Genomic DNA, 10,834 nt, shown 5'->3' with positions numbered 1-10,834 from the left:
CAGGACCACCGCCCATCTTTGGCTACGTCTAAAGAATTACAAATCACTAACTCTGTGTTGTCTCTCTCTATGCACCACACTTTACACCCGTATTTCTCACTCTAACCAGTTCTATATACATAAAAAGCGTGGTTGCATTTTGCCGGTTGTTGGTTGCCGGTAATTTTATAGTGCATCACTCAAGCTCATGGATCTGTCTTCCGTAATATTTGGATCTGTGTGATGCATGCAGAGCAAGATTTAGCCCTAGAAGGGCATCTTTAGGGGCTGTTTTAAGGTCTGTATGATTTTGGTTTCTAATTCTTTCTGGAAATTAGAAACACAGCATTGGTATGGTGTTTTCTTGCTTGTAGATTTCTCGAAGTGAAAAGTTTATATGATGCCCAGGCTTTAGAACAAGAGGCACCTCAAAATCTCGTATCTTCAGTGCCCAAAACGTTTCAAAACAATCACTTCAACCTTGATAGATGAAAAACTAGACTTCAAGCTCTAAAATTGTTCGATTTATAACACATGATCTTAACTAGTGTAGGAAAGCATCACTCGGCCCCTGAATCCGGCCTTGGGCTGGGCCAAGCCTGAGTAACTCGACACGAGCTGGGTAGGCCCTGGCCATGCCCAAAAGTGTTGGAAAAAAAAAAAAACAATACACAAAAATCCCAATTAAAGTAAAAGTAAACAACATACATCTAAATAAGGTTTAAAAAAATAGTGAATATGATAAAATTAATTTGTGACTCGAAGTATTTTTAAAATAATCTAAAAAGAGAAAAAAATATAAAAATAAGTATTCATGGCCAAAAACTTCCCAATTTTTCCAAAATGATGGAAAATATTCAAAAATATTATAAATAAATTTCTTATTTTTTTATTTTTATTAAAAAAAATTTAAATTTTCTTTTAAGATCCCAAACTTGACCACCAAACTCGGGATACTCAGGCTCACCACCCTGGCAAGCCCAAGTTACTCCGGCGAGTTTGGATTTGCTCGCCTGAGTTGTCGAACACTAATCTCAACTGTTATTTCAAGTGTTTAAAGCTCCAGCAAATCTACAGTACTTTTAGATCTTCAAATTTCTTAATCATAAGTAAACATAAATCTTCAAGCTATTATAATGGTTTCCAATACTGAAAGTACCTCTTGTGAGCATCCTTAAATGAAGCTTTTTTATCATTTATGACATGTACGCATCTTTTTCAGACAAATGGTACTCTCTCTTTCCCTTATAACGCATTCAGTTTTTCTAAAAATGTACATAGAGGAGGTTAGTGGAGCAAATCTTTCTTTCTCTCTCTAAAATGCACTACAAAAATCAGAAAAGAGTAACCATTGGTGGTAGGTCCCGGATCAGTATTTTGGATCAAAGTGTCATACTCTAGTCTCAGTGGACTTGAACCTCAAGTTACATTTGTTACATGAAAATGAAGACATCCACTCACTTTAACCGTCCCTTTGTGCCCTAAAAGCCACAATGATGCATCCACTTTGCCTTCAATGGAGAACCAAATGACGAAACTTGTTGTTTCTCTTCACTTCATGCTTTTCCTCTCTGTAAAACACTAACCCCCATGACGATATGTCCAGTACTAAATGGTTAGTGCGGTTCCAATATTTCTTCAATTTTGGCTTTTCTAAAGGGTTGGGAATGGGCCGCAGTGGCCCTGTCAGCCCAACCCTAAAAACTAGGGTCTGTGCCAAGCTACGGTCGGAAAACCATGGCCTGAGGGTACGGCTGGATCGGGCATGGCCACGGTGGCTCAATTCGGTCCAAACCTGCCCTCTTTTTCCTTAGTTTTTTTTGTTTTTTATTTTATTTTATTTGGTCTGGCCCAGTCCATATAAGGCTAGGGCTGAGGCTGAGGCAGGGCCTTTTTGGCCTGGTCAAAGACGGACTAGACCTAGGCCGACCATTTGTGGACTAGGGCAGGGCCAGGGATGGGGGTGGGCCGGGCCCAAGCCCGTCCTGTTGCCACCCCACTAAAACCACCCTACTTATTAATAACAGTGTTGAGGGAGAATAATATGATTGACATGGGGAGAGAGAGAAAGGACCACCATCGACACTCTTCTCTAGAGAGAGAAAGAGAGGAGAGTGAGAGACTAAGAACCTGCAAATTCTGATAGGATGACAAGGAGTCAAGGAAACTATCTGATGACTTAGCCATGAGATGTTTTCTTGGTTAATGAGACATAATCTATGAAATCAGAAGCTGGTGTTCTGAAATTTGCAGCTTGTTTTGTGTCAGCGCAAGCATGTTGCTAAATGGTTAGCCTCTCTATCTTATGGCCGCAAGAAGGAAATACTTTCTCAATAAATCATGTGTGCTCATTATAGGTGAGTCTCCCACCTCCCTCTCTCTCTCTTTGTCTCTCATTTTTTATAGTATACATTTCATATTCTCTCCTCTCTCTCTCTCTCTTTCTCTCTAATTTTTCATAGTATACATTTCATATTCTCTCTTCTCTCTCTCTGTCTTCTCTCTCTAGTATACATTTCATATTTTCTCTGTACAAAGGTAAACTGCACATTTCCTTACTAGCTGAAAGAGATGCTTATCAGGCAGACTTTTATAAATTTTGTGGCCAACGCTGTTTAAGCTTGTATCAGTAATTTTGATCCAAACTGTTATTACCATTTTTTTGTATTTATCTCTTGAAAATATTTTTGATCTTTTAGACATATTTAGATTTATTTCAAAGCTTTTTGCTTCTATTGAATGAGAAACACACTTTCATCTTTTGGTGGTGCAAATTGGGAGATGAATTTTAGACAGCAGTTCTAAGGTCCTTGGCCTTAGAGACTGTAACCCCAAAGTGATTTTCTAGCTACTACTTTTTGGTGCATTTTATTCGATGTGGTACTTGCCCTTTGTCCTAATTATTCATAATTTCTTCTTCTTCTTTTTTTTTATTCTATCAAACTGCTGCCATCTGCAAACTTAAAAACCCATGTTAAAGAATTATCGAAGTGGAGCTCATGTTCCACTCAGGTGTTTGAAATTTGTCTATATTTCACTATTCTTGTGCTCCTACTTACTCCTTGCGAGTAATATACTGTCTATCTACTCCCTCAGACAAAAATCATATTAGTAATATTTTTTTTCTAGATCCCAAAACTTTGGGACATAATCTCTAGAAACCAGATGTCCAATTTTTAAAAAGATTGGAGGGGAAAAAAAAAATCTCACCCTACACTCTTAAAAAGATTGCACAAAAATTGTCCAAAGTTTTGGAGGGAAACATCCAGATGTTCAAGAAATCAAAATCCAATACATCTCTTTGAATATATTATCTAGTGATACTTATTCCCAACTGCAAAGGAAAAAAAAAAATTCACCCAACATTTCTAAAAAGAATGACATCCCAAGATTGCACAAGAACTGTTCAATTTTCGGAGGGAAAATATCCTGATGTTCAAAAAATCAAAATTCAATACATCTTTTTGAATATATTATCTAGTGATACTTACTTAGATCCTAAAATTTCGAATAAACAAGGTCTTCACAAATAGCTATTTTACCTGAGGGAGTTGTTGTACAGTAATGCTCCACCAGGAGCATGCTAGCTAAATTTTCTTCTCCGTTGTGAATTGGCAGACGAAAAAGAAATTTTGAGTCAAATACATTAATGGACCCAAATTTGTGAATGTCCTACAAAGTGTGGCATGGGTTTTTATTGATTAGTGGGATAAGCTAAAAAAATTTGAGCCACATGTGTCGAGCTATTCACCAATCATCACTACTGTGATTTATCCAAGGAAAAGTGTTTGGTGAGTCAGCCCACTCTGATGCGGATTTTGATCTAAAATTTTGGGATTTATTAATATTAACTATAATGATGATATGAATCTCAAATTTTTTTTTGAAAAATAAAATTGGGACTTTTTTATTTTCTTTTTTCCACCATCAATTTTCAAGCCTTGGTGGAGGCACCTTTTGTTGACATCAAATCTCTAATATGGATGTCTGATACATAAAAAATAACTACAAATTTTGGTGAGTCAAATGACGCACCAAAAATGTGTCCCTTATTGAGATGGATTTTTAAATTTGTAGATCGAAGCAATTTAAATGGATAAAGCTATAAAAATTTGGACCTAGTTTCTATGCGGCCAAGCCCACAGATGTAGAAATGTGAGCCTCTTAATAAATCTATTTTTGAGATGAATTTTAAGACTTAGGTTTTAAGGACATGTAATCTCTGACATGGAGACCATGAATATGAAGAAATAAATAAATTTTAAAACTAAAAATAATAATTCTAGTAAGAAAATATTCGGTCCGTTGGTTTCCATTGTTTTTAGATGGAACACTTATTTGCATCCATCTTTAAAATGGATGCTTTACACTTTCTAGATCGCATATATAGAAATGCGGTCCGCCAACGTGAAACAATTTTTCTAAAAGTTTTTGCCTCTCTTGTATGCTGCTCCTTGTGAAAGTGCTTCTCAAGTGCTCAGCATAATCTAAAGAGGTTGAGCGCTACTGTCTCACAATTTCATGTTAGAAGCTGAGAAAGCATTTTCGTTCAACTGCTACAGTAACTAGTCTTTTAAAAAAAAAAGAAAAATTCAAGTAAGTTTCTGTGGAGAGAAAAGGAGCTTGATCAGAAAATTTGTTCCTGCTAAATGATTGCACCAGCAGTCATCAGATCAAGAAAACAAACATGATCTTCTCCACTGAGTTGTTACAACTACCAAACTGATGTTGTAGAGTGTGGTGCTGCTCACTGAACTGTGGCTGATGAGTAGAACCCGTTAAAATTGCAGTGGTTGCCAGTGTAGAGCGGTTCGCGTACAAAGGTGTGGCCTCAAATCTGGTGACCTATCTCACTGATGTTGTTCACCAGAGCAATGGTGAGGCGGCGAAGAATGTGAGCACATGGGCCGGCCTCACCTCCATGCTTCCGCTCCTCGGCGCCTTCCTCACCGACTCTTATTTCAACCGCTACTCAACTATCATTCTCTCTTCCTTTTTCTACCTCTCGGTAATTAGCCGATTTATCATACTTGGTTTTGGCTTCCTCCTCCTTTTTGTTCCTTGAAGAGTTTTTGTGGTTCTCTGTTGTGATTTCTTTAATGCAAAACCGGGATAACTTAGACGAACCGGTCGTTTGGGAAATAGGCCAGAATCGGCTATTCACCTATCTGACGTATTTTCTGGTGTAAATATCAATCCTTAAAAAATTAAAAGAAATAAAAATGACATGATTTCAGTCCTTTTACTAAGGTGTGACCAGATTATGAAATTACCTCCTTGTTCCGGGTAACAAAGCCATGTCAAGATTTTATAATGCAAAAGAAATATTCCGAGTGTTGTACCAAAAAAAGCAATGTCCTTAGGTTATTCTACTTGAGCGACTTAAGGGAGCCAAATATCAAAATTGCTTCAATTGTTCAGGATTCCAAACCTAAAAGATAGGGCTTTTTAAGTATGTTCCAAAAGTACAAAATTTTATATTAAGAAGAAGTGTGATTTAAGTACGGATCTTAAATTTATAAAATATGAAATGTTCCTTTTATAGGTAAAAATTATAAAGAATGTTAGTTGACTCTTTTTTTTTTTTTCTAAAATTGCCTCTTGATATGAGGATGGATCCTCTGTCTAAATTTTAGATTTTTAGTTTTTTTAGTTTTTTCATTAGTAGGACAATGCCCTAGCTTTGGGGGACTTCCTTACTAATAAAAAATAAAAAATAATTAAAATTAAGTCCGAGGATGTCCTCGAACTAAAGGGTAATTTTGAAAAAAAAAAAGCTGATTGACTAACTTTCTTTGTATTTTTCATTTATAAATGAAGCATTTTGTATTTTAGGAAAAATTTTAGAGTCCACACATAAATCGCTCAAAAAAAATATATGTTTCATGTTTGGTTTTTAAAACATGTATGGATTTAAGTTATTTAGCTCAAGTGACTTAAGTGAACCAAATTAACAATATTTTCTAGATTATGGAGATTTACATATCTTTCTAAAACAATATTTTACAGTGAAAAATATTGTGTTTGGTACTGAGAACACGCATGAGTGTTTTGGTTATTAAGCTCCACCAACTTAAGTGCACCAAATTACCAAAATTTTCTCAATTTTTTAGGATTTAAAACACTGAACAAAGAAAATTTGAGTATTTTTTAGCAAAACTGTCGAGGTAGTACATAATTGAAAAGATTTCAAAAAAGTAACCATTTTTGTTGTAAAATTGATTGATTTGACCATCTCACTATTTTTTTGAGGTGGTTCCGATGATTTTACTAATATTTCCTTAAAATGCTATTTATGAAAAGAAAACAGGATATTTTTTGGGTAAACAGAAAAATGGAAAAATGACCACCCACTAAAAAAAGCATGTAGAGTATGCGACAGTAGCTATGCATTTTACAAAAAAATGCATGCATGATTAATCAGCGGGTCCCACACAGTGGAAGGTGGGACCCACATCTACATTTGCCACCGGTTTTTCCCTTGTCTCTTCCCCTTTTTTTGGTCGAACAAGAGAATTTGAACCAAAAACTCAAGAATTGGGCCACAAAGCTTCTTATCTTGGGGAGAGACAGACCCAATCTTCCTTTCTCAAAAGGGCAAGCCTTTCTTGTTGGTTTGTTGGTCAGAGAGAGAGAGACCCACTAGGTCTTTTTTTTATTATAAATGTCCTAACGTACTAACATTGGGTCCGCGGATACATTTTTTCACAAATATTAGAATGTGATATGCTGATCTCATAAATGTGATATGCATCTGCCAACCCCAAATGGTTGGTTTAAGGCTCATATAATGATAATTGATGATGAAACACAGATGTCCAACAATCTATGTTGCAATCTTCATAAATGTGATATGCAAAAATTGCAGGGTCTTGTAGCATTGGCTTCATTGGCAAGGTTTCCTCATGGCAAAGCTATCTCATCTGCACCTATATTTGGCTCTCTCTATTTGATTTCATTTGGGCTAGGAGGATACAACCCATCCTTGCAAGCCTTTGGAGCTGACCAGCTAGATGAGGAAGAGGATGGGTATGCAAGCAGTAAAAGCCTATTCTTTAAGTGGTCATATTTTGGTATTTGTAGTGGAAGCCTCTTGGGGGTGTCTATCTTGCCATATATTCAGGATACACTAGGTTGGGAATTAGGGTTTGCATTACCAGCCATTGCCATGGGAGTTTGTGTTGTGTGTTTCATTTGTGGGACACCATTATATAGGCACAAGCAATGTGAAGATGGCGGTAGAACATTTGGATCCTTGATTAGTGCTCTTAGATCAGTTACAAGGAAATTTATTGGGGGAAGAACGAATGTCGCTTCGGGCAATGTACGCGCCATTGAACTCGAGTAAGCTCTCTCTCTCTCTCTCTCTCTCTCTCTCTCTCTCTCTCTCTCTCTCTCTCTCTCTCTCTCTCTCTCTCTCTCTCAGGGACATGCCTGTTAATGAATATCGGTCTTTGGTGAGATTAGCATTTGCATGCATACAAATACAAAAGATGTTTATAAATGCACTAACAGAAAACCAAATGAATTATTGAATTTGATCCAAAATTCAGTATTGATGAATAATAACCATGTAATTATGAGAATGAGATTCACTGGTAGTTCAGTATTTTTTGAGATGGATAAAATTCAATCTAGTTTTAATGCTAATTTGATTCCCTTCACAGGTTGCCTGAAAGGCCAATTGAGAGTGATATTGGTTTTGTGACAACACCAGACAAGAAGATGGATATAGCCACAATTGCATGGGAAGTATTCAGACTTCTACCTATATGGGCAACATTCCTAATGTTTGCAGTCATCCTTCAACAACCCTCCACCTTCTTCACAAAACAAGGAAGCACAATGAAGAGAAACATTGGGGAGAAATTTCAAATCCCTCCGGCTGCACTTCAGAGCACCATAAATCTTTGCATAATAATGCTCATGCCTATATACGATTCAATACTCATCCCGATCCTAAAAATCATCACTCAAGATGATAAAGGCATCGATACATTACAAAGAATAGGCATTGGCATGTTTTTCTCGATCACTTCGATGATCATCGCGGCACTTACAGAGTCCAAGAGGCTTCACAGTGTGCATCCAATCAACATCTGCTGGTTGCTACCACAGTATGTTCTATTGGGTGTCTCTGATGTTTTTATGGTCGTGGGGATTCAGGAGTTCTTTTACAGTCAAGTATCGGGTGGAATGAAAACCATGGGGATTGCTCTGTATCTTAGTGTGTTCGGGGTTGGTGGCTATCTTAGTGCTATCTTAATTTCACTTGTCGAAATGCTGACAACCATGAATGGGGCAAGTAGTAGCTGGTTCTCAGACAATTTGAGCAAAGCTCGACTCGACTGTTATTACGGGCTTCTAGCTGTACTAAGCATCATGAGCATGATCCTATTTGTAAACATAGCTGGCCATTACAAGGATGATAAGATAGATTCCCCAAATACAACCATGAAATGAAAAATATCAGTAACATCATGTTTCACCATCACATATTCCATTGAAGGTTTTATCTTGTAAATACTTGTAAAAAGTAGCAGGAATTACTACGGGAATTTGAGTAAGATGAATTTGAGCAATATAGCACATACACAAGATTTTAAAAAATGTTCAAGGTTATTAGTTTTGTGTTCCACAAAATATGAGAGTGATTAAGGCATGTTTTTGGTTTTTAGGGTTGGAGCATGTTTTTGGTTTTTAGGGTTGGGGCATGTTTTTGGTTTTTAGGATTGGGGAGAAAGAGGATGGCAGGCTTTTAGTAATTCAGTGGGGAAGACAGGCCTTACCCATTTTTTCAAATAATTTAGGAGTTAGTTTTTTTTTAAGATGTTAATGAGGTGGAGCCAGTGAGATTGGAAACCACAACATGATAACTAGGGTGAAAGCAAAACACATGTGGATGAGATCAGGGTTTTCCAGGAGTGAGAGATAGAGAGAAGGGCTATTGGTGCTCCTTAATTTTTTATTTATGTGTAGCTAAGTATTTTCCTCTAATTTATATTTATTATAGCTAACTATGCATTCTTTCAAATTAGATACTCTGTTTCAAACAAACAAAAGAGATTTACCTTACAAAAAGAGTTGATACGAGCTTCTAAATGCAACTTAAAGGGAAAAAGGGAGATCTTACTAGTAGAAAATTCTTCCTGAAAATGCCTTGTCAAGGCCTTCTCTCTGTAGTTGACGCAGGATGAGGCGATGCCGCAGGGAATCACTCAGCCATTGGGAAGAAGGGGAAGGAGGAGGGGGGTTCCAAGGGAGGGAGCGGGGTGCGGAATCAGTCACGCTGAGTAGGAGGAATCAATCGATTCTAAGGACTTATTCGACTCCAAATTACTGCAAAGAATTGCTTACAACACATTCAAAAATTGTCATTATAAGCTCAAAACCTAATTCTAGATCTTATTAAGTGCCTATATTTTGAAGGTCCAAAACCTACCTTGGAGCCACAACATTGGCTTAAACACTAAAATTAAACCCATCGTACATAGAACAATTACTCCCATGCAATCATATTTTCTATACATCCTTTTTCTGATACAAAATGCATCGACTCTTATGCAATCTTCATGCAAGAGCCCTATTTCCCAAATGCACTTTTCCATAGCACAATACATCAAATTTAAATCTAACTGCAACCACATTCCAATTCACATCCATGCAGTGACTAGGCATCCACCTTGGTGTTGACTTGGCACTACAATCATTAACCCCTTCTTGAAAAGAACTCGACCTCGAATTTTAGAAATCTTAACCAAGCTCATGTCATGCTCAATATGAACCTTCGACTCTGGGTTAGGTAGTTGATGGAGTAATCGTGCTACTCGTTATGGATCTCTCTCTAGTGTCCACAATTCAAGAATTGGTTCGCAGTCATATAGTATTTCTCGATTGCATCTTCTTCATCAAAGATAGGTGGTTTGTCCCAATTGAAAATTATTTCCACAATGAACTTGAAGATGAGAATGGCCATCCTAACTCATCCACAAGGTTTTGGCAATGCTCTAGGACTTGAATCATCCTAATTTCTTGGTCATCAAAGCCTACTCTGATACCAACTTGATAAAGGTCGTGCCTGCAAATTGTTGTTGGGAATCACTCAACCAATAAAAGAGGGGTAGAATCAGGCATGCTAGGTAGGAGGAATCACTCGACTCCAAATTACAGTAGAGAATTGCTTACAAACACATAAAATTTTCGTTCAAAATTCGTCACTATATTTTCAACCCATACACAGCACCTTTTATAGACTCAAAGGGTAATATTCCTGCTTGAACCAGCATGACAAGAGAGCATGCACAAACAGCTCTTAATGAGTATGTGAACTTTCCAGTGGACCTTGTATCTACATTTTATGTGGACTGGAACCACATGAAGTGGGAACCATTCTATCTCAATTGCCAACTTTACTCCAACTTGTTTGCGGTAGTACCAAGGGGAAAAAGGAAAACAAATGGATATGTTCATGTGCTTGAAAAACAACGCCTTAAGAATTAACAAAGACTGAACAATTTTTGAATGGTGGATCTAACTTGTAAGAACTCAAAAGAAATTTCAAATTGAAATATCATCCTTTTTATTTTTTTGAGAGAGAGAAAATTGAAATATCATCCTATATAGGTCTTTTACTTGATGGAATAAATGCGTAGTATGCTCATGTGTGCATAGAAATAAGAGATATTAGAGTGATAGGCAAATCATTGCGAGGTAATAGAAACCAAATTCAAACAACATAAAAAGTGTATTACTCTTTTTTTTTGTGAAGAGACTGTAACAAAATAGGAAAGTGTATAATGTATATTGCATGTAATAAGATAGTAAAGCATATATTACACCGTATTATCATTATATA

The 10,834-nt window shown here is 36.8% G+C and overlaps 1 protein-coding gene across 3 annotated transcripts; it reads left to right on the top strand.

Moving 5' to 3' along the window:
* The first annotated feature begins 1,447 nt into the window (after positions 1-1,447).
* On the top strand, positions 1,448-8,642 carry LOC18446718 (Major facilitator superfamily protein). 3 transcript variants are annotated; one of them, XM_088848769.1, is made up of 5 exons: positions 1,448-1,594; positions 2,248-2,336; positions 4,770-4,987; positions 6,848-7,323; positions 7,647-8,636. In XM_088848769.1, exons 2-5 carry the CDS (start codon positions 2,285-2,287, stop codon positions 8,440-8,442), a joined length of 1,542 nt encoding a protein of 513 aa, XP_088704895.1. In that variant the 5' UTR covers positions 1,448-1,594; positions 2,248-2,284; the 3' UTR covers positions 8,443-8,636. The 3 variants fall into 3 exon arrangements, with proteins under 3 accessions (XP_088704895.1, XP_020530698.1, XP_088704896.1); XM_020675039.2 differs by lacking the exon at positions 1,448-1,594 and having other exon boundaries at positions 2,030-2,336; positions 7,647-8,642; XM_088848770.1 differs by lacking the exons at positions 1,448-1,594; positions 4,770-4,987 and having other exon boundaries at positions 2,030-2,336.
* Positions 8,643-10,834: the final 2,192 nt, after the last annotated feature.

Source organism: Amborella trichopoda, chromosome 10 (genome assembly GCF_054954075.1).
Source record: "Amborella trichopoda isolate Santa Cruz 75 chromosome 10, AtrichopodaSantaCruz75HAP2 v2.0, whole genome shotgun sequence".
In the NCBI taxonomy this organism is placed as follows: Eukaryota; Viridiplantae; Streptophyta; class Magnoliopsida; order Amborellales; family Amborellaceae; genus Amborella; species Amborella trichopoda.
The sequence above is the reverse complement of the archived record's forward strand: the minus strand, read 5'-3'. Positions and strand labels throughout refer to the sequence as shown.

What these genes read in the sequence shown, in the direction of transcription:
- LOC18446718 (XM_020675039.2), top strand. Translation starts at nt 2,285, where the DNA reads ATGGCCGCAAGAAGGAAATACTTTCTCAATAAATCATGTGTGCTCATT. An exon ending in ATCATGTGTGCTCATTATAG is followed by an intron (nt 2,337 to 4,769) that starts GTGAGTCTCCCA and finishes TTAAAATTGCAG; the next exon opens with TGGTTGCCAGTGTAGAGCGG. An exon ending in CTTCCTTTTTCTACCTCTCG is followed by an intron (nt 4,988 to 6,847) that starts GTAATTAGCCGA and finishes CAAAAATTGCAG; the next exon opens with GGTCTTGTAGCATTGGCTTC.